The sequence below is a fragment of the Vipera berus genome, assembly GCF_964194415.1.
Source record: "Vipera berus genome assembly, chromosome: 3".
Classification (NCBI taxonomy): domain Eukaryota; kingdom Metazoa; phylum Chordata; class Lepidosauria; order Squamata; family Viperidae; genus Vipera; species Vipera berus.
In genome coordinates this window covers 148,211,629-148,238,371 of record NC_138204.1, presented here as the reverse complement: position 1 = coordinate 148,238,371, position 26,743 = coordinate 148,211,629, and the positions used below count along the sequence as shown (strand labels likewise).

Here is a 26,743-nt window from a genome sequence, read left to right as displayed (position 1 = left end):
GATATTGAAATGTATGTTAGTTTTAAGTAATTTAATTTCTTTTAAATTATTGCCATTACACTAATTTTAAAGCAAGTTCATTTTAACATTACCTCTTTATTTTTATCTTAAAATTAATTTATAGAAATATTAACACTCCTACATAAATGTTTCTTTCTTACCTCTCAAATTTCTGGGATTTATTTGTTTTGTTCGAGGCATTCTCATCCAATCATAGGTAGTTTTGCAGAAGTGGAGAATAGATCAAAAGAAGATCCATATATATGCCAAAGGGGTCAATTAATCCACATACTGGGGGGAAAGATTAGATTAAATAATGTCAGAAGCGATGGTATAAACATATAATATCAGTTTCATGAACTGATTACATTATAACAATATGGACAACAGTAATCACATGAGACCCGGCTAACCTTTATATGCAAAGTAATTATTACTTCATACTTGTAAATTTCATAGAATATGGCACAGAAAATAATCTAGCAGCAAACATCCCATTAGTTTGTAGCACAGATAATCTTTAAAAATGATGTACTTAGAACTAAAAGTTTAACTAGCTCATTCCTTAATTATTTACACTCAACATAATTTTTTCTACAATCACCTCCTTAAGCAAAAATCACAACCTAAAAAGCAATACATAAATTACGACTTACAATTATTAAAAACAGAACTATTTTAAAGTTTCAACCCACTTCTAATGGAAGTGTCTCTACAGGACAATTCACTTTCAAGCCAGCCTGAGTAGAGTTTTGCTTTACCTATCACTATGTTAGGCCACCAAAATATGTGACCAGAATAATAGGTTCTAATATAAAGATTGTGACAAAGTTGCTGGGTCAGATCAAATCTATTAAATCTTACAGTTTTTAAGGAACTATAAAATCCTTCATGAAGGAGATACCTCCCCAAATAGTTTAAAACTCCACTGCAGAAATATTTATTATGTACATATAATAAATAACCCAATATGGTATTTCAAATCTGTTCTGCTAATATTTCCCTAGATCTCAGACAGAAATCAAAAGGCCTTTAAACTAAAAGTACTAACAACCCATTTAGGATTTCCATCAAACACAAATTATGCACCCTGCAGAAACACAAAACGTCCTTTGTATTGCTCAAGAGAAAAATAATTCTAATTCATCTTTCCTAGACTACTCGTTTCAGTTAGTTTTTAATAGAACGTATATCTTATTCAGGATTTATCGGCCCAACAGAATGATTAAATTGTGAGAATTTAATGTACAGCCATTTTTCTCCCCTGAAATAGTTGTTGGGAATCATATAATGCAGCGAAAGGGGAGAAGTTCACAAATGAATATTTGTAGTATTGAAGGGAAGGGATTATTTTCTTTGACCCCAATATGAAAAGAACTCATTTCTCTCTTTGTTTCAGAACTCTTGTTTTTTCAATGTTATTACTCTTCAGGGTCTTGCTAGATAAACAAGAATGTGAAAAATACTATGTGAGACATGGATAGTTCTTTAATTGGCTATCAAGGTTCTTATCAAACTTATGCTGCCAACATATTAGACAAAACAGTATTTAAAGAGTTCAGTCTTTCCTTCACATTTCATCAGGAATGCTGGAGTACTGACTGGTCAGCTATTAGGGAAAATGAATCCATTACCCTAGCGATTCAAGAATTTTTAGACTCCATATATAAAAAGCACATTACATAATATTTATTCTTTTAGAGTAGTACTTCCGCTGGCCACCAGCAGGATTTCCCTTCTCTTTTTAGAATAGTTAAGGCTATAAAAAGCGCTTGGGTGACAATTCTTTCAAATAGGAAAACATCACGTATCTCTTACGTGAGTAACTGAGCAAAGAGAAAGGATAATGTTTGGGGGTGGGGGTGGGGGTGGGGGTGGGGGTGGGTGGGAGGGGAACCATTCGAATTAACAAAACTACGTTAGAGAAAAATGGAAACGAAATGAGGCGCAGTGACGGCGGGTAGCCCTGTGAGAAGTACTGTTGCAAAGGGGAAAAACATGAATGAATAAAGAGGGAGGAGCTTGGGAAAACCCCTGTGCAACGCAGAACTGAACAAAGCACAGCACACATGCCAGGAGGTGGAGGAGAACGAGTGCAAACCAGGACCGACCCGAGGGAGGGAGAACTCACCGGGATGCCTGGTTACCACGGCCACAGCCCAGACGCGAAAACCTTACCTTGCTGAAGCTGCAGACGCCAGAGCATAAAAACGCATGCAGCCGAAAAGGACAGGAGGAAACAGGAGCAAACACGCAAATGCAAGCCAAGCCAAAACCGCGCCAGCCAAAGCCTACAACGCGAGCCATGCAGGCTTTTCTCTGGCCCTCGCATTGGCGCCTCAAGCCCGACTCTCCCTGCCCCGAAGCTTTCATGATTAAAGGAGACTCCATGGGGGGGGGAAAGGGGGGGCTGTGTTTTCCCCCAGCTCTGAGGACACAGAGGCTCCGTAGGGTTAAAAGAAGCGGCCAGCGGGGAAGCTTGCAGACGGGGGGGGAGGGGTATACGCGCTTAGCTCTCGCCTTCCGCCACCCTTCCTGGATTCCCCCCCGCAACCCCGCTCAGTAGGCAGCCAGTGCTGCTGCTGCTGCCGCCGCCGCGGCCGCCACTTCTGATGGCGGCGCCGGCCTGAAGAGCAGCAGCCACCGCGGCGGCAGCCGAGAAGCTCGGCGACCCCAGCGCGGCGGCGGCGGCGGCGGCGACGTCTGGGATCCTCCTTTACTTGACAGCCTCCTCCACAAACATGACCCGGCGCTAAAAAAAAACCCCTCCCCACAATCCTCTTCCTCACTAAGGCCTCCCCTCTCTGCCGTACGCATCCCTCCGCCGGCTCTGCACAGACATATAAACACGGCAGCGCCCCCCACCCCTCCAGCGCCTCTTCCTCCTCCTCCTCGGTTCAACTCTCTCTACCCCAGTCGCTCCAGGCACGCCAGGATGGGCCGAAAGGGCCTCCGAAACAGCCCGGAATAAAACCGGGGGCTGGGAAACGAGCGAAGCAGCCTCTTCTGCTGTGCCAGGTGCCCAAATCCGCGCTTCAGCCTCGAGAAACATTTCGCCTGGCTCCTCGATGGCTGCAGCAGAAACATGCCGCGGCCGTCCCACCCCCCCAGCGGCTCTTTGGCTCTTACGCACCCTCTAGAAAGCCGTCTCCTCGGGGACCGCGCCTCATCCTGGCGGGAAGTTCGGCGCCCCTCCCTCCATGCCGAGAGTCACCGCCAACTCTCCCCGCATCTGCTCCAACTTGGGAGCTCCCTGCCCACCTGCCATCTCCCCGGGCTCTTTTCCCCCGCGGCTACCTTCCTTCACGTCCGTAGGTGTTCGCTGATAGCTAGGAACTCCAGCTCCAGCAAGCCTCTCCCGCCTTCCTCCCAAGACGCAAGTATCCCATTTTCCCCCGAGAAGCCTACTGGAGAGGAACCCTCTCGCCACTTCACATCCACGTCTCTTTCGTTGAACTCGCACCTTATTCCAACCCGCGCTCCCTCCAAGGATCTTCGGTGCTGTTTTGCTCAGAACGATTACCTTTCCGTACCGTTTACCCAACTCCGCGTATTCCACATGTTTCACGGGCTACACGTCAACAGTCTCCCCGGCTTCCACCCTCCCCTGCAAACCCCACAACCCTCTTCCCGCCTCTAGACCAAACACGGAGCCCCGGGCTTTGCTTCCTTTCCTCCCTCCGTCGTTTACACCCGGGATTAGCAGCGAAGCCTGAACTAGCCGCCCCTCAAGCCCAGCTTCCCATCCTTCTCCCGCCACCATACAAAGCCCAGGTAGCAGGGAGAGGAGAGGGTGCGGCGGTACCGGGGCAGCAGGTGGAGAAACTCCCTATTTGCAGAGCGCTGGGGGGGGGGTGGCCAAACAGGGCTTTGGTGGGGCATGTCAAAATCAGGTACTCGAAAGAGAGCAGAGCAGGTGTTCGGAGGGCTAGGCGTGGAAGTTAAAGAGAAATCAAGGCGCAAAGGAGGCTGTTGTACAGGAGAATTCAGGAGCAGTAGGAGTCCATAGGCAAAAGGAGGGAGGTTCAAAGAAGGTGTCAATGGGCGGAGACACCCTACACGGTTAAAGAGGGGGCTGGGCTGGGCTTTTTGCTGAGGCGGCCGCCGCCACCACTTCCCTTTTTTCTTCCCCCCCCCCCGCCCCTCTCTCTTTCCTGGTGCCCTTCCCCCATTCCAGTAAGGGCGGGCGGGGAGAGAGAGAGAGAGTAGAGCGCGCGGCCGGCTGCACCTCCGGGCTTTTTTTGAGGGGGGGGAGAAAAGGAGCTAAATGGAAAAGGGGGTGGGGGTTGCTTTACCTTCCTTCACTTTCTATTGCAGGAAGCGGGCCGGGTGACGTCATCGGGTCTCCCGGGCCCCGCCCCCTTCTCGGTCTGCCTCGGAGAGAAGGGGGCGGGACTTGAGGAAGGAAGGGGTGGCTAAGGGGCTTTCCTCGCTTCCTCTAGACCTCGACAAGGAAGGGCAGAAGTGAAACTAAGAACTTGAAGCAGGAGGGGAGAGGGGGAATTCCTTCGCTACCGTTTAGATCCTCCCACCCGAAGAATCCCAGCCGCTCTGAGCAGCAGTCGCTTTTCTGGAAAGCCCTGGCTTGCAAGGGAGCTGAGATCTTCGCAGGAAACAGTGGCCTTGGATTATTGCTTTGAACGTTCTTTAAACGTCAAAACTATCTCTCTCCCCCGCCTGGCTTTCTAGCTGTGTTGGTGTGTTTTTTTTTTACAACTCCTAGAATTCCCAGCCAGGCTGACTTGGAAGTCAAAGGACTGAATTTTCGGTATAAATATTTTAGTTTACAACACTGCCTAAAGTAGTACACAGCCTGTTTCAGCAGCAAGCTGAACTCCAATTTTACTGCAAGCTGTTATTAACAGGTTATATTTCACATAAAGTTACCGAGTGACCAGCTTATACAGAGACTTTCTCTTTTTTGAAATAAGAAATTCTCAAACTTTCCCAAGTGTTTCTAAATAAAAGAAATAGGTATGCTAAAATTCTATTGCTAATTAAGGCATAAATAGTCTGAGGAAGCACACTTTTCTAAAAAAAAGCGTTGGATAATCATATCATTTTAAGACACCCATCAAACAGGAAACACTACACAGGCCAGGACCTCTTAATGCCTACCTCATTAAAATTAAAATCCACTATTCAATCTGGTCAAAAACACAAAAGTATTAAGAAATCTAATAAGCTGTGAAATGTTATACAGTAATAGTGGAGAGCTTCTGCTAGTTAATTATCGAAACACTAGCATAGCCTTTCTACAAAATACAGCTTAATTTGGGTTTTTTTCCTTAATGAACAAAACAGGGATATAATAAAAAAAACGGAATTTTTTTACAAAACATAGATTGCAAGTGCTCACTATACAATTATGTATATAAGGTAATGACATAATCGAGGCCTCTTCTATTATTGTGTCATTCTAACTTAAGTTTTAGAACAATAGGACAGATACTGATGAACAATATGCCAACCATACTATCCAGAGTAGTTCTTACAACCTGAGAAATGAATTGGGAATGTATTTTTGAAGTTATAGGAAATCAGGCCAATATGTGAATTCATCCAGCCTGATGTTATTGGGATGTCTATCTAAAAGAATGCTGCATTCTGAAAGAAACAGCATCCAATGTAAAAAGAATAAGAAACAATTTTGTAAAATTATGATCAGGGATAGGGACTCTGGGTTCAAGATATTACAAAATTCCCAGTCTCAGCCACCCCAACCAAAAATGAAGGATGGCAACAGCTGAAAATAGCATCTTCTGAAGGCCAAAAGTACTTCTCATCTGGAAAAAAAATTGGATGCCCTGCTATTACTACATTCTTCCATTTATTCAACACTAATCAGATCCTAAATACTTTCAAGGGGACCATGTTCAAAGATTGCTCCATTTACATTATCTTATTTATGCCACTGCGTTTACCTGTTATGCTTGTCCACTATATTATTTTCTGGTCTGGAGTGATTCACAGGAGAAGGTGCCTTCTAATGCTAAAACAGCCTGGGCAAGGTGCCATCACCCTGGAGTTTTCTTTTTTTAAACCGATTTTCTCTGGAAAGAAAAATGAGATAATTTGTGAACAAAAACAGGAGAGAAGACTTCATCTGCACTTAACATACAATCCTTTGGATAAAACAACGTACTTGTGCAACGAAAGCTTTGCCTGGAAGCTGCCCTCTCTCTGGCACACCCACAAAGCCTAGCGTAATCCTACACACGACCACGAATGCAGCTCATAAATGGGGTCTTCCTTGTGGCTGAGCCGTCCCCACCTTGCAAGCCCAAATATCCTTCCATAAGGTCTCTTGGCCCGAGAGATTTTCCTCGGGTCCAGTAAAGAAAAGGTTAAAGTGAAGAAGAGGGTTTGGGGGGTGATTTCCCTCCCCGGGAAAAGTCCAAACTTATCCGGGAAGAATCCTTACCGAGGCAAGCAGCGGTAGCGCTGCCGCCTCCCGCCCTGGTGCCCGTCACACGCCCCCCTGCAGAGGCCCATCCCTCCAGGGCAGAGACACGCACACCCTCCCATGTATGCACATCGCTGGGGTTGCTGCTGACGCGGAGATCCCGGAGGTTCCTCCTTGCTGCTGGCAGGTCATGCAGGCTGCGCTTGCCGGCGCCGCCTCCTCCTCCTCCTCTCCTCCTCCTCCTCCTCCTCCTCCTTCCTGGTTGGGTTTTCCCGTTCGCCAGGAGCCACGCTTAATCCCCTCCTACGCCTCCTTCCCGTTGCGACAGACTGAGCCAAACTGCGCGGGCACAAATCTGCACACCCCACCACGCGAGCGGGCGAAGCACCGTCTCGCTGCTGTCAAATCTGTCCCGAAACCGGAGAAGGAAACTTACCCAAGTCGGCGCCGGTTCCTACCAGTTAAGTTTTAACGTGAAGCGACAAAAGCCGAAAGAAAAGGAAGGCAACCCCCTTCGCTGTTGGAAGTGGGCGTGAGAGGAAATCAGAAGGGGAGGCGCCTAAGGCTCGCTCACTCGTTTTTTCTCTCCCTTTCTCTCTCTCTCTCTCTCTCTCTCTCTCTCTCTCTCTCTCTCTCTCTTCTCCCCCTCCCCATCCGCCAGCGCTTGCTCCCCTTTGGCCCTGCCCGGGTTTTCGCTGCGCTGCTTTGATTGGCTTGCTTTGCAATCATCAGCTGTTTATAAAGATCGTCAGGAGGGCAATGGGATCTTTTTCCAGAATAGGAAGGAGCGCCCTGTCGAAATCCTTGCTTAACGGAAGGCTTCATTTATTTATTTATTTTTAAAAAAGCATACAATATGTGTGCAATGGGGGTTTTTCTTAAGACCGTCTAATGCCAATGACATATAAATAAATAAATAAATATCACCAAAGGCAATTATCTATAGCTGTTAAATAATTAAAGTTATGCTTAAAATCCTACAAGCTAGACTCCAGCAGTATGCGGATCGAGAACGACCAGAAGTATAGGCAGGATTTCGAAGAGGCAGAGGAAATAGAGATCAAATTGCCAACATACACTGGATCGTGGAGAAAGTTAGGGAGTTCCAGAAAAACATCTACTTCTGCTTCATTGACTATGCTAAAGCCTTTGATTGTGTGGATCACAACAAACTGTGGCAAGTTCTTAAAGAGATGGGAGTATCAGACCATCTTATTTGTCTCTTGAGAAACCTATATGCGGGTCAAGAAGCAACAGTGCGAACTGGACACAGAACCACTGATTGGTTCAAAATTGGGAAAGGAATCCGGCAAGGCTGTATACTGTCACCCTGCCTATTTAACTTATATGCAGAGCACATCCTGAGAAAGGCAGGGCTAGATGAGTCAAAAGTGGAAATTAAGATTGCCGGGAGAAATATCAACAACCTAAGATATGCAGATGATAACACTCTAATGGCAGAAAGTGAAGAGGAGCTAAAGAGCCTCTTGATGTGGGTGAAGAAGGAGAGTGCAAAAGTGGGCTTGAAACTCAATATTAAGAAAACTCAACATTAAGAGGGCATCCAGCCTTCTCAGTTCCTGGCAAATAGATGGGGAAGAAATGGAGGTAGTGACAGATTTTATTTTCCTGGGCTCCAAGATCACCGCAGATGGGGACTGCAGCCAAGAAATTAAAAGATGCTTGCTCCTGGGGAGGAAAGCTATGGCAAATCTAGACAGCATACTAAAAAGCAGAAACATCACCCTGCCAACAAAAGTGTGTATAGTCAAGGCCATGGTTTTCCCAATTACAATGTATGGCTGTGAAAGTTGGACCATAAGAAAGGCTGAGCACCAAAGAATTGAGGCCTTTGAACTATGATGCTGGAGAAGATGCCTGCGAGTCCCTTGGACTGCAAGGCGATCAAACCGGTCAGTCCTGGAGGAGATCAACCCTGACTGCTCTTTAGAAGGCCAGATCCTAAAGCTAAAACTCAAATAATTTGGCCACCTAATGAGAAGGAAGGACTCACTGGAGAAGAGCCTAATGCTGGGAAAGATTGAGGGCAATAGAAGAAGGGGACGACAGAGAATGAGGTGGCTGGATGGAGTCACTGAAGCAGTAGGTGTGAGCTTAAAGAGACTCCAGAAGATGGTAGAGGACAGGAAGCCCTGGAGGAATGTCCATGGGGTCGTGATGGGTCGGACACGACTTCGCAACTAACAACAACAAAATAACTAAATATCCAGAAATGAGTCTGATAGCTTTCCACACTCTTTTCTGAAATTACACAAAGCATCAATTCATATATCTTTTCTTTACTGGAAGCATGTCTTATTTCATTTTTCTAAAAAGTTCAAGGTAGCTCATAACTTTAAACCAAATAAAGCTTTCATTCTGTTCTACATTGCTTACCTTATTGTAATCCCTGCTGAATGCACTGACTTGAGTAAATTTCCTGAAGCTTAAGCCTGCCTTGCTTAAGTGCCATCAATAAAGCCTTCAGAACTCCTTAATGCACCAAAGACAGCTTTCAGAATCAGGCAGTAAACTATTGTTCTAGATTATTTATTTCACTTTAGTAAACTTTCTATGGGTTGATGGCCTCTAATTATTAAACACAATTGGTTCAGTCACTCAAAACCCCTTGCCTATTCCCTTAAAATGACGAAGTTCTTTGGCTGTTCAGTCCTATGTACATGGAAATAAGTCCCATCCAAGTAAGTTACATAGGAGGCTTCATCATCCCAACATCTGATCTAGTTTTAAACAGTTAATTATGTTGGGCCATTTTACAATAGTCCAAATGCTTCTTTCTTTAATAATACTGCGCTCTATAACAAGAGTTAACTGAATGACGCTTGTAACCTTTGATTTTGAACACTTACTACACAACCTTGATTGGAGCTTATAGATGTATAAAATGTATCTACCCATTTTACCAAGTTCAATTTGCAGTAGATGGCAATCAGCTTGGTTTGCTACCCAGGAATAAAAATAGCCGTAGCATTGCCTTTAGTCTTAGTTAAAACTATTGAAAAGCTTTATTTCAGTCTAGTAACAGCTGATTGATCCAGTCAAATTATTGTGGAACTTCACATAACTTCCAAATATGGTTTCAATTTCTATTGTGGAATTTCACATAATTTCTTAATAAAATTAAGTATTTTTGAATACTTAATTTTGCTCTTGAAAAGTGAAGTATTTCACTAGTAAAGGGGCAATTGCATCAATGTTTTGTCAGTGAGTATTATATGCGTGAGTATGTGTACAGTATTTAATACATGTCTGTATGTGTGTGTATGTATGTATTTATGTATATATGCATATATGTATACACACATAGTATACCAGATATAGATATATAGCTATAAATATATAGATATACTGTAATTTACTCACATCACAGCCAAGGGCATACTTACAGAGTTTGCTGGTTTCTATCTTGCTTCTTACATATTCACTCTAGTTTATTTACAATGCCAAATAAAATGTACATGTTGGCTGAACTTCATGTCCCATTTGACCAAGTGCTGGGGCAATTATTTCAAGTGCCCAGTACAATTCACAATAGGTATGAATTTGCTGTCCCATAAAGCACAACAAAGGATAATTTCATCTAATCATTGCAGGATCTAGGAACAGAGATAGCACTTTTCCATATCTTCCTATCTGAGTTTTAACTTGAGTCACCCTCTAAAATAGGAAAACGTGTTTAGTATTTTTTTAATTTTATCTGCATTTTTCTCTTTGTCTTTTCTGTTTTCTTTGCAGAGGTATGCCATGACAATTCATGACAATAGAAATAACAACTTAAAAAAGAACTACTACTTCTTCTTCCTTCTTTCTTCTTCCTCCCTTTCCTCTTCCTCCTCCTTCTTCTTCCTAGTAATCTGCAGTTAGATTCACAGTCTAAGAGTGGTAAAAATTATATGTCAGATCAACTTTCGTCCATTGGATGCTATGATTCTTGGCCATTCATTGAAAAATGTGCTACAGGGTTTAGCTCCTTCTGCTAGGCAATCAGGGCATGGAGTTTATATGAACACTCAGAAGCTATTATTATTATTATTATTATTATTATTATTATTATTATTATTATTATTATTATTATTATTATTATTATTATTATTATTATTATTATTATGGTTGGTCACACAGTCAGCCAAATGTTTACACTGGATTCGGTATTTTTATCCACTTATCGAGTTCTTCCTAAGGTCCTGGGATAGGCAAATGTTGTTTAATGGTGTTATAGATATTGCAGGATATATGCTGTACCAAGTAAAGCTGCCTTTTGCAATTGATTAATGGTGATTTTGTCAATGCCGATGGTGTTAAAGTGGTGCTTCAGATTTTTTGGGATTGCATCCAAGGCACCTGTTACTGTTGGTACTGTTTTTGCTTTCATTTGCCAGTCATGTTACTTCTGGTTGGTTGGTCACATAGTCATTGTTACTACTATTCAATTTAGTATATGAGTAAATTAGAAAAACATTATTTTAATGTCAAGCACATTTCCAATTAGACAAACGATTTCCCTATAGGAGCTTGAAATCACCTTAAAATTGATGTGGACATTACCATATAATGTCCTAGGGGTTATTACACACAGAGAGAGACAGAGAGAGACACAGAGAGAGAGAGAGTGTGTGTGTGTGTGTGTGTGTGTGTGTGTGTGTGTGTGTGAGAGAGAGAGAGAGAGAGAGAGAGAGAGAGAGATCATCATCATTTGTTCATTAGCCTTCTAAGGTAGTCCTTGACTTAAGATAACAGTTTAGCCCAAAGGTCTGTTGCTAAGTGAAGCAGTTGAGTTTTGCCCCATCTTACGGTCTTTTTGTCACAGTTGGTAAGCAAATCACTGCAGTTGTTAAGTGAATCATGTGGTTGTTGAGTGAATCTGACTTCCCCCATTGACTTTGCTTGTCGGAAGCCACTGGGGTGGTTACAAACGGTGATCACATGACTCCAAGACAATGCAACTGTCATTGTGCTCAAATTTTGATCAGCTGACCATGAGTATGCTGCCACAATCATATGAAAACCGGTCATAAGAAATTTTTAGTGCCATTGTAACGTCAAATGTTCACTGAATGAATAATTGTAAGTCAAAGACTACCTACACAATTATCTGAAAATTTAGCTTACTCAGATTTTGCAAAGTAAGAAAATATTGACAAAAGGCTTTGCATATCACCACAGAAGTCCCTTTCCCATTTTTTTTAAATTGAAAAAAAAATGTAATTTACATTACCAGTAGTTTTTTGAGTTATTCTTTCACACATGGCACTACGCCCATTCTTTTTCGTAGGTTTCAGCTTGTGATCTGTATATTGGAAGAGATTTTTGTTCTTCATTCTTAATTTATTTCCTCTCTTTTGTTTGGATTATAAATCTAACTGCTGCTTGATTGTGTACACTGATGGTGTACATTTCCAAGCAATGTTCATAATAGTGTACAGAATATCCAGATGATATCATCTCTATAATCCAACTTTAAAAAAAACGGGAGGGAAAATACTTTAATGAGGGAAAGAGGTACCTATAGATATCCTACAATAGTTTAGAATCAGTAGCTTTTGATTCATTAATGGTCCCAATTCAGAGTGATGGTATTAAAGCTACAAAGTCCTTCATGAGTCTACGTTATCTGAAGATGTTCTGGTTATCCTCAGAAGCACATTAAAAACAATGTAATCCTAGAAGCCCTATTCCCTACCCTTCCATGTGAAAATGCTGCAAATGGCTATCTAGGAGTAGCAACTGTCCCCCAATTCTGGAATATGTTCACCATTTGGACATTCGTCGCTTCTTGTCTATTAATATTGTCTTTAAATGCTGGGCAAAACTGTTCTTACTCTCCAAGACTTGTTATCTCTTAATACATTACCACTTTGAATTAATATGTAACAAATGTACTTTTTAGCATGTTAAATATTGCTTTAGTACTTTAAAGTATTATTTAATTTTTTTAAAAAAAGATTATACTGTGATTATAATGTGGTAGATAAACCTTGATTTGGATAAGCAGCACATATTTTCTGAAAACAAATAAATAGAAGAATAAAGTTTGTACATTCTCCAGACTTCACCAAAAGGAGTGAGAGGAACAGACTGCTGACAGCCTGTAAAAAAATATTACTGTAGGTCGCAAATAAGAGGAAACTGTGGTCTCTAGGTATTGCAGAACTAAGAATCTTTTCCCAAAGCACCCATCTTTAAAACAACAGAAAACTATTATCAGCATAAAATTGGCTGTTCCCATTGCTAATCCCTATCTTGCTGCTGCTGCTGCTGTAACCTCCACTCTGGCTGATAGAGTGGGCATTGGTGCCCTGAATTCAGGTGCACCGAGCATGATAAAGCAAAACCATTGACTTTAGGCTGCTACCGGTATAAGTGTCAACTGCTAAGCTTGTAAGCCGCCCTGAGTCTTCAGAGAAGGGCGGGATATAAATGTAATAAAAATAAATAAATAAATAAATAAAACTGGGGATAGTATCAAAACAATATCCTGGGGACATGGGGGAAAAAGTGATTGCCAGGGCATATTTGTCCTAGGCTGAAATGCAAGTTGGGACCCAGTCTGTAATCCCCAGGTGTCCCAGACAGTACAGTCAATGGGGATGGAGAAGATTTAGTCTCTAGTATCTGCTGTGGATGTAGACAAAACTCCACAACCCTATTTATAGTGGAGGTTTTCTCAGAGCTATTCCATACAAGTTTTCTTTCCTTTATAAATTGTGGGACAAATGTGTAGTGTAGGGGATGATATACACAGAAGCAGAGGCTTAAGGCCTTCCCAGTCTCCTAGCCTGCAGCTTCTGGGGCTTCTTCCTTCCTTCACCCACCAGTTGGGTGTGTGAAGTGCTGAGCTCAAGAGCAAAGAAATGTGATGAATACATTGTTGAGTTAGTCTCTTGTGTTAGCCCAGTCATAAAAAAACAAAACTTGCAACTGTATTTCTTAAGAAGAAATTAGGGGAAATGACTCTTCCAGGAGGAATATTCAGCATTCAAATAGAATAAATGAAAAATGTTCTTGTTAAAAATCAAACAAAAGAATATATGGAATATAGATCATAGAAATTAATTGTTAAGGATTGTTTTATAAATGTTACCCAGGCGACATACTGTTTACAAATTACTGAATCATTGATGTTATGTTAAAAAATTCTAATAATTAATATATATATATATATATATATATATATATATATATATATATATATATATATATATATATATATATATACAAAAAAATAATCAAACAAGATTCTGAAAGGGTGAGGAACTACTTTAAGGCATTGTTTAAATGAGAAATGGGACCCCCCCCTCCAAATAATATTTTTTTAAAAAAAAATAAGCAGGACAAGAAGCAATGGATGGAAACTAATCAAAGAGAGAAGCAACCTAGAACTAAGGAGAAATTTCCTGACAGTTAAAACATTTAATCAATGGAAGTTTTTAAGAGGAGACTAGACAACCATTTATCTGAAATGGTATAGGGTTTCCTGCCTGAGCAGTGGGTTGGACTAGAAAACCTCCAAAGTCCCTTCCAACTCTCATTATTGTTATTGTTGTTATTATTATTAGTATTATTATTACTATTACATTGAAGAAAGGTATCTCTTAACACACATTATTCCTTGAAGAGATGCCCATGGTACATAACCATATTTGCTAGTCCTTTAAATATTGCATTTTTTTCTCACTACGAAACAGTTATGAGGGTAACAGCAAGTTGATTCATAATTAATATGGTATTTTTCTTATTTTTCTTTCATGTGAGACCTCCCATAATTTAATCTGGATTGTGAATTAATTATGAAGTTGGATCAGTCCTATTGAACATGAGTGCTGATCACATCTTTCTTGGTCAGAAATTATTGGCATCAACAGATACTTAACTTCTCTCTCTAGAGTTTGATATATGGAAGTCATCACAAATGACTTTGTCAGCAAATAACACTCATGCCTTTGGATTAGCTCAACAACAGCATGTGTCAAAGCTGGATCTGTGGCCACAACTGTGGCCTTTACAAGTTTTGCAGCCTGTCCTCTTTGACTTCTATGGTTGAATAGATGAGCATGGAGAATTTGATCCACAAGCTACATTAGCTATAAAACTGTTAATTATATTGATCAGATTTTGTTTAATAGCATTTTCCCGATTATGTTTGTGATCTTGAAATCAGAACTGAGAATAGACATTTCTGATGCATTATTATGCCTACAGTTTGTTCACATACAATTGTTGTTCTGTGATTATGTTACTGAATACAACACAAAATCTGTAGTATGTAACAGGGCAAAGCATCACACACCAACACATAGTTATAATTGTGGGAGAAGTTGGAAGGGCCATGGGTGCTTTAATATTTGTGTGGAAAACATGCCATAACTACAATGCTATAATTGCAGGAAAAATGAGAGATCACTTGGTCTGTTTCAGGATTGCTTTTCAAATCTTATAAATGTATGTATTGTATATCTCCTATACTTCCTATAGCAGCACAAGAGGTGTGCAGATATACGCTTTAGAAGTGCATATTGACTAACGTAAGATACATATTTGCCTAACCATCCATTTCTTGTCTTCTCTGAATCAAAAGTCAGTGTTGAAAAGTATTATAAAGCCAGTTCTACAATACAACTTTATTTTGCTAATCAAAAATGCAGTAATTGTAGCAGTCAAAAAATCATAATAAATAAAAATGACAGCAAAAATTATAAAACAGTTTTATAAACTGAGAATCAGGAACAAAAACCACTTTGGAAGTTTTTAGTATGTTTGATGAGTGAGCCACAGATGTTGTGTACCAAGAGAATAATCCTGTCATACACTGGGCTCAGATTCTTGGGAATTTCTAATATTTTACACCTCAGACATTCATATTTGTACTATAGGCTCAACTGTCATGATTTTAAGTTATATTGGAAAAATTGTCTCTTACATTTAGTTCAAAATGAATTGATAGCACTTTTTCTTACTTGGCAGGAGTATTAAAACTAGGATTTTAAACCATTTTAGTATATCCAGGGATTTGGCCCAATGCTCAATTGTTCATACAAATTATAAAGAAATAACAGAAATGTCCAAATGGTATAGTATGATAATGGTACCATACAGCTTAACGTAAGTGTAGATATATTTCCTGGTAGTCTGTATAAAAAATAAATTTCATTCTGAGTCTTAGCATTATACAGTATCCTATTATTTACTTTTCCTTTGTAAGGAATAATGGAAAAAGATATATTTAGAAAAAGGTACAGCAAAGACTAAGAGTAATAGAAGGATATATTAAACAAAATTGTAACTAGATTCCATTCTGAAATGTATCTTTCACTTGATAAATAATATGTATTGTGTATAAATTTACCATTAAGAGAGTTGTGTTAAACCTCAATAAACAAGTTAATGTTACAATATTAATTCTAATATTTTCCTACATCAGTCTGTCATTTTATGAGAATTAATACTTTCTTGTCCTATACTATAGTTTATTTCAGCCCTTATTAATTATACTTACTTTAGCCCTTATTAATTATATAGTATTAAATCAGGTCAAATCCCGAGTGCCGCGTAGCCGCGTAGCAGAGTGAGCGCCTGTTACTCGTCCCAGCTTCTGCCAACCTAGCAGTTCGAAAGCACGTAAAAATGCAAGTAGAAAAATAGGGACCACTACAGTGGGAAGGTAACAGCGTTCCGTGCGCCTTTGGCGTCTAGTCATGCCGGCCACATGACCACGGAGACGTCCTCGGACAAGCGCTGGCTCTTTGGCTTTGAAACGGAGATGAGCACCGGCCCCTAGAGTCGGAAACGACTAGCACGCATGTGCGGGGGAACCTTTACCTTTACCTTATTATATTAATAGAAATTGTAAATCCACAGGTTTCACAATTAATTCAAATAATATCCAGTAGAATGATATCCCTACAAGCTATAGCAGTCAAAATCACTAGAGTAAGTGTTCTTGTTTTATACCAACAAAGGACAATAATTTGAAGGAGCAGTAGGAAGAACACAACTATGTTTCTGTTAGAATTATAATTTTCATTAGTAGGGCACTTAATATAGTCATGATAATAAAAAACATAAAGGCAATTTTAGTAAAGCACTCCTTATAAAATATCACACACGCAGAGAAAATTGAAGTTTCTTGTTACAAAATTAAAAGGTAGAAAGGAAAAGATTTGCAGCACATCTTTTTCTTAGCTCATGAAATGGATCTCTTGCTGAGGTCTGTCAGAAAATAGTAATAAGTGTTTAGAAGGTTCAGCTGATTGTCTGCACCATTTCCTTTAGGTTTTGATGCAAATCTCCTTGTTGTTCTTCAGTTAAGTGGAGGCAAGTAGTATTACATTGCTTTGCAAGTATATTATCCTGAAGCAGATTGTCTTCTGCAACCTTCACAATGCAAGTGATTTATTCAAACAATTTGGTTCAGTAAACCCTCCATTGGAACAAAAGGCTTTCCTCAATGTTGCTCTAGTGAAAAAAAATATAAGTGACATCATGTTGTTAGTGCTAATGGAAGAATCACTATTAAAACTGTCACACACACCCGCCTGATGAATTGTGCAGACATTGTAACCCACAACTAGTAGACCCAGCCATGCAATGGTAAGAGGCTGGGAGTATAGGTCTGCAACCACATCTGAGCCTGAACTTCTCTGCTTTCTAAAGTACTTCAGGGGCTTATAAAATGCCTTGTGTGTGGACTTGTGCAGTAGGTTGCACAAGCACTGGGAAAGTATTGGTTCTAGCACACATAAAAGGCTAAAAACAGAATTTCCGCAAGTGGAAGACACTTTGCATGGCTGGAATGGTGCCACTGGAAACAACCCAGAAGAGTGTTAATAACCCTGCCCTTTGGGCTAATAAATCTGATTCAGCACTTCATTGTGCACAGCTGCTGATTGTACCTTACTGGAAGAATTGTTTCAACAGACTCTTAATTTAATGTCCATTGGACTAATCCAAAGCCTTTTAAGTTAAAACAAAGCAAATGTATGCATGAAATCAAGCCTTTTAACAGCAAATAGATCTCAAAGAAGTAGTTATTGAGCAATTTCTGCAATTGTTGTTTTTTATTAACTACAATAGGATTTAAGCTACTGGTGTATTTAAATGTTCTCCAACATACAAATAGATCACCACAGTAATTTGAGGCTAACTTCAGCTAAAGCAGGGGTCCCCAAACCCTGGGCTGTGGACTGCCACCAGTGCACAGCCTACCAGGAACCGGGCTGTGTAAACGAGCGAAACCTCACCTACACACGGGCACGATCCAGGCAGCGCGTGAAACCATGCCTTCTCCCCCCTTGTCTGCAGAAAAACCATCCTCCATGGAACTAGTCCCTGACGCCCAGAAGGTTGGGGTCTGCTGAGCTAAAGAAATGGCAGCTGTGACTTCTTATTGTTGAGAACCGGTAATAATAATAATTTATTAAATATATATGCTGCCTGACACCCAGTAACTCAAGGAGTTTTACAATTGTTAAAAAAGAATTCAGGACAAAAAACAATACCCCAACCACAGAGCAGCGTAAGAGGAGAGAATAACAATGGCAAAGAAAACAAGCCCAGTGGGAAACAAAAAGAAAAGACAGACGTCCTCACCAAAGAAAGGCCTGGGCGAAGAGCCCTTTGAAATGTGTGTAAGTTGGAAGCCATTTGAATTTCAGGGGGAAACCTTGTTAAAGAGGGCAGGCTCTGCTACAGAGAAGGCATTCCTGAGGTCCATACAGATGGACTTCTCTGTTTAATCGATGGAACCTGGAGCACACCAACCTGCCAGATGGAACCACCTGATCAGATACAATGGGAGACAAGCGCCCCCTAAAATAACCAGGTCCTATGCCAGCCATGTCAAACTCGCGACGTCACGTGACTTCGCGCAACCTATCGGAGCCTTTTCGCCATTGCCAGCAATGGGGTGGGCGTGGCTTCCGGATGACGCATCCGGCCTGCAGGCCAGCAGTTTGACACCCCTGCCCTATGCCATGTAAGGTTTTATAGATGGCCACCAGCACCTTGAATCAGACCTGGAAGCAAACTGACAACCATACCGAGCTATGCTCATCACTGTCCCTGTCACTAAAATTTGAAACAACTGCAGTTTCTGTCTGCTTTTCAATGACAGCCACATGTTAAGCACATTGCAGTAGTCACGCTGTGAGGTGACTATGGCATGAGTGACTCTCTGAAGCCTCCCCCTCTCCCCTATCTAGGGTGCGACAAGGTGTAACCTTGCATGAAATTGAACAAAGTTGCCATCTCCTCTTCAAGCAGGAGTTGTGAGTCCAGAAAAACTCCCAAATAGTATACCACCCTTGCATGGGGAAATATTCCCACATCTGGGTAGTTTGAGTGGTTCAAACACTCACACCCACTCAGTCTTGGTAGGACTGGAGACAGTCCATACCAAAGCAGCCTCCTGGAACATGGGTAGAATTTGACAGACCCACTAGGTCATCTTAGAGTTAAAAGTTATAATAGGGTATCTGTAGTGTATGCTCTTAAAGCATACACGGAATGTCAGCACAGCAGGGGGCTGGACACCTCCAGGCTATAACCGCTTTTGGCGGGAAAGCCTGAATAGAGCTAGTCGTTGACAGCCCCAGGGCATGGTCAGCTCTGGCGGGAAGCCAGGGTTTAAATCCATTGGCCACCTGCACTGGCGGGAAGCCCAGGTTTGAATCTATTGGCTGCGATTCACCTGGGCAGGTATAAAGAGACGCCAGGTAACCCCTTTGCTTCAGCTTCATTCCTGATCAAATAAAGAAGTACTACCCAGCTCAAGTGTCCGTCTCTCTGTGCGACCACACGACCTTGCACTGGCGACGAAGGTGGGATCCTGCACCGGACAACGCTAGCCGCGGACAGAATCCAATTGGCAGCCCCGAACCAAGACGCAGGACGACCGAGACGGCGGAATGGCACAACTGGGTCAGTATCCCCTTTTCAATAGCAACCGCCCAGAGGAGTGGGAAGCGTTCATGGGGCAGCTCGAGTGCTATCTAAGGGCAAACAGGGTGAAAGATGACTGGCAGAGAGCGGCGGCGCTACTCTGCAGCTGCAGCATGGAAACGTACCAGCTGGCGGTCGGTCTCTGCGCACCCAAAGACATCCACAGCGTCGGGTACAACGAGTTGCTGGCGAAGCTGACCGAGCACTTCAAGCCCGAGACGTCCGAGATCGCCTGGCGGTATCGCTTCGAGAAACGGGACCAGCGGCCAGGTGAGTCTGCCAAGCAATACATGGCCGCCCTGAGGCAGGCAGCTCGCCTCTGTAACTTTGAAAATTTAGAGATCCGGCTGCGGGATCGGATCGTCTGTGGGTTGAGGGACAGGAAGCTGTGCCAGAAAATCTTCACAAAGCAGACGTTGACCCTGAGGGATGTCCAAGAGGAATTCCTAGCCTGGGACGCGGCCGAGGAGTCCAACGCGAGAGAGGGCGGATCCATCCACCAGTTGAGCAGTTGCGGCAATGTGGACGGGGCAGAGTCGGAAGTGGACGCCATCCACCGACAACAGCGACCCGTCACCTCCAACCGAGACAAAGTGAGGGAGCCAAGACCAGCCGCGGCGGACCCAAGGTGCCAGGAGTGCAGGTGCGGAGCGAACAGTCCCCGGTCTACCCAACTCCATGGCTACAGCGCGAATTGGCCCCGGTCTATCAACAACCTAAGATATGCAGATGATACTACTCTAATGGCAGAAAGTGAAGAGGAACTAAAGAGCCTCTTGTTGCAGGTGAAGAAGGAGAGTGCAAAACTTGGGTTGAAACTTAACATTAAAAAAACCAAGATCATGGCATCCGGCCCTCTCAATTCCTGGCAAATAGATGGGGAAGAAATGGAGGTAGTGACAGATTTTATTTTCCTGGGCTCCAAGATCACTGCAGATGGGGACTGTAGCCAAGAAATTAAAAGACGCTTGCTCCTCGGGAGGAAAGCTATGGCAAATCTAGACAGCACACTAAAAAGCAGAGACATCACCCTGTCAACAAAAGTGCGTATAGTCAAGGCTATGGTCTTCCCAGTTGCAATGTATGGCAGTGAAAGTTGGACCATAAAAAAGGCTGAGCGCCAAAGAATTGAGGCCTTTGAACTATGGTGCTGGAGAAGACTCCTGCGAGTCCCTTGGACTGCAAGGCAATCAAACCGGTCAGTCCTAGAGGAGATCAACCCTGACTGCTCCTTAGAAGGCCAGATCCTAAAGCTAAAACTCAAATACTTTGGCCACCTAATGAGAAGGAAGGACTCACTGGAGAAGAGCCTATTGCTGGGAAAGATTGAGGGCAATAGAAGAAGGGGACGACAGAGAATGAGGTGGCTGGATGGAGTCACTGAAGCAGTAGGCGTGAGCTTAAATGGACTCCAGAAGATGGTAGAGGACAGGAAGGCCTGGAGGAACGTTGTCCATAGGGTCGCGATGGGTCGGACTCAACTTCACAGCTAACAACAACAAATGTTTAAAATGCCTCATGCACAGACCGCTAAAATTTCTGACATTTACAACTCATTTGGTAAAGTCTATTTGGAATCTTTTGTAATATAAAACTAGCCTAAGGAATCTCACCACTCTAATGTGTATGTGTGTGTGGTAGATAATGTGGAAAATGTGGTAGAAAAAGGGCATTGGCCTTTTAAAAATGAAAATGGTAATGAGCAAAAATAACTACCAGTAGTAATATCAAAAAAAAAGTCAAACTAAGCCTATAGTGGAACTAGTAGCACAGAAATATGGAAATGCTGATTTCTCACTGCTCAGATGGATTAGATTCAGATTCAAAAGCTTTTAGGGATGATGAAAGGAATTTCACTTATATGGGAATATATTAAATACATAGGTTGATAAATGGGATTTCTGGGCAGGCATGTATAAAGGGGTGGGTAAACATTTTGCAGCCTATGGCGTCATCTATAATTTTATTCATTAATTCCTGGATGGATTGATAAACCTTGAGGTCAAGTAGGAGCATGTTGGTTATGTCAGTGGAGGAGACAGATTGACTGAATATTTCTGCTCTTTTCTGTAAATGCATCAAGTCTATTTTCAAGAAAACAAATGATTTTGGGATTGTTACAAGGGTGAAAAATGGATTGCTACAGGTTTTTGTGTACAAGTTGCCTGCCATGATGTATAATATTGAATTGCATTTTACTGAGAAACTGATATGATACCAACAATCTATTCTTAATCATTGAGAATATTAGTTCACCGATCTCACTCAAATTAGAATATACAACCTTTTTTTTTAAAGATATTCTTCTTTTGTCATTCAACTCAGTACTATAATTCTTATCCTAGTACTTAATGGGGATGCCAAAAATCAATCAGCACAGGTTTCTACATGAAGCAAATTAAGATGGGGGTGAAACATCAGAGTTCTGATCTGGAAAAATTGGTTTGTTCCAACTGGAAGAGCTTCACAGTATAAAAATTCCAACAGAAGAGAATATTCAGAAGACTAGCAGAGCAATTCATGAACATCAACCAGCAGTCAGAAGACACAATGAAAACTCTTTAATGCCACAATATGTGAACAGACTCAACTATAGTTCAACTACAAAACTGGGAACATCCTGGACCAAGCTAAATCCAAAAATGCTAGGAAATTCCAATGCAAATTTTCCATCTCTTTCTTACCTCACTTCTTCTGTGGATAGTCTCTGTGTATTGGGCATGCAGATTCTATTTCAACCCCACCTTAGTATGAAGTAGTTACAGTTTAATAAACAACTGCTTTTTGCTATATTTATAGACTGGGCTTCTTTCTTCTAAAATATATGGAGAAATACCCAGGTTACAAAAGAATATCACAAAATTCTGGTGACCTGAAAGATGAATCTGATAGAAAAGTTTTGTCTTCACTTCTTGCTACTAGTCACATGAATTGACATCAGATGAATGTAGATTAAGTTTTTTATTGAAATGTTCACTATAATAACAAAAATGCTTGCTGCTGGCAAGCACGCAATAAAAAAAATGCAAGCACAAGGTATAACAATCAACCAACACAGTGAAGTGTTCTCGATCACCAAAGATTGAGCCATACAGATCTCCTCTCAGACAGTCCCTATTTCTTCAACTCTCCTTGATGAAGCTGGGCGCTATTTCAAAAAGGTGGAGGATGTTAATGAAGATATATATCTGATGAATTCAAAGGGAACAATAATTGGAACTTTAAAAACAATAACAAGACTGATATGAAGAAATGACCGAATGTTTGGGGTGAAAGAAAGCATGCACTTTTGAGAAAGTGAGTCTCAGGAATGTTCTTTTACTGGGCAGAATCTGTCTTTATAATATATCAGCTGCTAGCCCCTTCCTTAATCGTGCATGTAGCAAGTCCAATTGGTTTCAAGACCTCATTTTTGGGTGCTACAAATTTTTGTTCTTTCTACCTTCCTTCAAAATATGCCAAATCGGTTGATAAATCTTGGTGGTGGCAGAGTGGCAAGCTTCACAGAGTTGCTCAAACGGAAAAGCTAGCCAGCAGATATTCAAGGACACAGCTCTTTCATAAGCTAGCTTTATCACAGAGGAAAGTCATAATTTGATCTTTCCGGCTTGGTGCCTAGAATTATTTCTACCACTGGGCTTGGAAAATTGGAACTCAGGAAACGTTCCCATTCAATTTACAGGTGCAAATTTGAGGCCAGTCTCCGTTCCAGTTCAGGATTCTGCCAGATTCTAAGTAGAATTTGGATTTTGTATCCTAATCACTGGATATCCCTATTTTTTCTTCTCTAACACCTGATGCTCATTGATTCACCTTTGGTATTCTAGCAATGGAGAGAAAACAGATCCAATCCATGTAACCTTTTTACAGATGGACATTGTGAGTGATGCTGTACCACCTTTTCTGGAATCTGCATGATTTTGCCATCTTGTTTTCCATCTTACTCCAGCTGCCTTTTTGCTCAATCTGCAAAAAGGTTGCCACACTTGTGTGCCACTCAGTGTTTAGTAGGTCAGTTGTGTTGTGGAAGACTTGATGTCACTTGTCTTTCTCATTTTATCTGATACCTCTGAAAGCCATCACTCCCTGGTTTGGTCCTGTCCATAAGACTAGCCAATTCTTTCTTTACTTCTCCATTCCTTGGCCATGTTTAATCTTTGCTTTGGGTATTTGACAGAATCCCATTTGATCATATTATGTTCTGCTGATTCTATTTTCCACATGCTACGTTTCTCAAGGTTGACAACTTAAAAAATGTGTGGACTTCAACTCCCAGAATTCTCCAGCCAAGATGTTTTTGTCAGCTCTTCCTTTGTGTACTCAATTTTTTCTTGCATCATGTGCCATGCCACCTCCTCCATCTTTTATACAGAGTCAAAACTAAACACTTTCTCTAGAACAGGGCTTTTCAACCTTTTCACAGATTGTACAATTTTTGGGATATGGCAATATTAGAGTACCACCAGTCGCCTAGCAAGGTGTCAAAAACTTGACCAAAAAAAATGGGGAAAAAAGTGATAAAGTACAGGTAGTCCTCGACTTACAACAGTTCGCTTAGTGACTGTTTGAAGTTACAACGGTAGTGAAAAAAGTGACTTGTGACCATTTTTCACACTTATGACCATTACAGAATCCCCAAGGTCACATGATTTACATTCGGATGCTTGGCAACGAATTCATAGTTATAACCGTCACAGTGTTTCAGGGTCATGTGATCCCCTTCTGCAACCTTCTGACAAGCAACGTCAAAATCAGAAACCAGATTCACTTAAGAACTGTGCAACTAATTCCACAACTGCAGTGATTCACTTAACAAATGTGGCAAGAAGTTGTAAAATGGGACAAAACTCATTTAATAAACCGCCCTGAGTCCTTCGGGAAAGGGCGGTATATAAATTCAATAAAATTCAAAATTCAAATTAATAAATGTCTCACTTAGCAACATAAATTTTGGGCTCAATTGTAGTCCTAGGTTGAGGACTATCTGTACACCCACTTACCTCACTTTTAATGGGAAACTTGTGCCTGTTTCTCTGACATTAATATTTGCACTGTTCTATCCCCTTTTCTCCCTCTGCTTGTCTCAAAGAAGTCTCTCCTCTTCTCCATCTTTCTTTCTCCAACCCCTTCTCTTTCCCTGTTTTTTTCCTCTCCCTTTCCCACCAAAACCTCCTTTTATATCCTCTCCTCTCTCCCCCGCCTCTTCAGTGAAACTCCAGCTGACTCCTCTCTCAGGTGGTATGCTGCTCTGTCTCTCCGTCTCCTTCTCTTTCCCCATCATTTTTTCTCTCTCCCTTTCCCGCCAAAATCTCCTCCTTTTATATCCTCTCATCTCTCCCCTCTCCTCCTCTTTTTCTCTTCCGGGTGCGCCAGAAGTACCAATCAGCATGTAGCCACGAACATCAATTCTTGGGGCTCTGCCAAGCCCTAACAGTCCTGCAGCTCCAGCTGATTCTCCCTCAGGCTTGTGCGGTGCTGCCACTGCCTCAGCTCATTCCCCTCCCTGGTATACTTGTCTAGGCCAGTGGCAGATCAGCTGCAGGTGCCAAAGTACCACCAGTGGTATGCATACCACCGGTTGAAAAGCCCTGCTCTAGAAGGCTCAGTTAAAGAACGAAGAAAACATGTTATTTAAAGAAATCCATTCACTAAAGTTGCTGCACTTGAGCAAAGTACAAACTTCTTCAAAATCACATTCCATGTATGTATGTACGTATGTATATGTACATGCACACACACACACACACAAACAAAACACAGACTTGCTATTTATAGGTTTTTGTTTTCAGCGTATGTATAGACAGCTCCAAAATTCAACACTGTTTAATGTTTTTAAGAAGCAAATATTTTAAATCAAGATCTTTTTGTAGCAAAGCCAAACCAAGCTAGCTATTATATGTGAAAAGGCAGCAAAATTCACTGATGTTATCTCAATAAGAAACATCCGAAAGCAAACAGTCAAGCTTAGGCAGCACCAAGAACTCCACAAAGCCAAACATTTTCAGAAGTTTAAAGGGGGAAAGATACTGGAGTTGTTTGGATGAAGTAGGTGGGGAAAAAAATGGGAAAATGAAGGAAAGTGAGAATAAATTCAGGAGAAACTAAACAAAGGTGATTGATGGGTGGAACACTCAGGAATTACATGTGAAGCCCCAAGGGGCTTTTGACCATACTGCTTATGCTTATTTATAGGAGGTTTCAAATTAAAACTGATTGATTCTGAAAAGTTGACATTAGTAATACTGACACCATCATCAGGTGCTCAGGTAAAGCTGGGCAGTCTGACACTTCCAGAGGGTAAAAGGAGTCTTTTCTTGCCTTTGCAAGAGAGCAAAGCATTGAACTGCAAGATAATAGGAATAGGAAAAAAACCTGCCCAACTTTAATTGCAATTGCATTAAGCCGCTGGTTAGAAAATCTTATTGTGGTTTCAGTCAAGTGACAGAACAGCTATTCTGAAATTGTTCTATTCCTTCACATCTAACTGAGGAGATATCTTCTCAGATATCCAGCAGCAAGGTAAAAAAGTTTACCATCAGCTTTGAATATATAACCTGCAGCATCTGAATCCTGAAAAAAAATATTGCCTGCTCATTTTTATTATATAAAGGCAAAGGTTCCCCCGCACATGCGTGCTAATCGTTTCTGACTCTAGGGGCCAGTGCTCATCTCCGTTTCAAAGCCGAAGAGCCAGCGCTTGTCCGAGGACGTCTCCGTGGTCATGTCGCCAGCATGACTAGACGCCAAAGGTGCACGGAACGCTGTTACCTTCCCACCGTAGTGGTCCCTATTTTTCTACTTGCATTTTTACGTGCTTTCGAACTGCTAGGTGGGCAGAAGCTGGGACGAGTAACAGGCGCTCACTCTGTTACACGGCACTCGGGATTCGACCCACCAAACTGCCGACCTTCTGATCGACAAGCTCAGCGTCCTAACCCACTGATCCACCGCGTCCCTTTTTATTATATAGTCTAATGCAAATTCTACTTGATGGATTTTTTAAAAAATGTGTACATTGGTCAAGTAAGGTTATAAGGCAGGTTACAGCTCTAAATGTCAACCCACACTGAGGAATTAGGTAACAGCAGAAGCTTCCCAAGATGAAATGGGTTTAAATCCTAGGCCTCTTCCTCCCACTCTTTTGAGTCAATAGACTTTTGGCTCTTGACTTTCCTGAACATTTGAATGCCCTGCTCCCTAACTATATAATGGATCTGTCTCAGCACCAGCTCTCTTTGCCAGCTTCAGCCCTGACACCCCAAAAAATGCACATTATAGTTTGAACAGAAAGAGGAGTCAGTTATGTAACTGGACTACTTGGTTATTAGTTTGCCTAGTTACTGGCACTTAACTCTAGGATGAATCAAGAATACTGTCAAG

The 26,743-nt window shown here is 41.7% G+C and overlaps 1 protein-coding gene across 1 annotated transcript in view; it reads right to left on the bottom strand.

Annotated features, from left to right (window-relative positions):
* HIVEP1 (HIVEP zinc finger 1) overlaps positions 1 to 6,857 on the bottom strand; it is a 91,876-nt gene extending 85,019 nt beyond the window's left edge. The window contains exons 1-3 of the mRNA XM_081324400.1: positions 6,843 to 6,857; positions 5,925 to 6,053; positions 162 to 291 (exon numbers count right to left, since the gene is read on the bottom strand). Of these exons, the coding sequence (XP_081180526.1) occupies positions 162 to 207 (46 nt within the window). The 5' untranslated portion in view covers positions 208 to 291; positions 5,925 to 6,053; positions 6,843 to 6,857. The remainder of the gene's footprint in view (positions 1 to 161; positions 292 to 5,924; positions 6,054 to 6,842) is intronic.
* Positions 6,858 to 26,743: the final 19,886 nt, after the last annotated feature.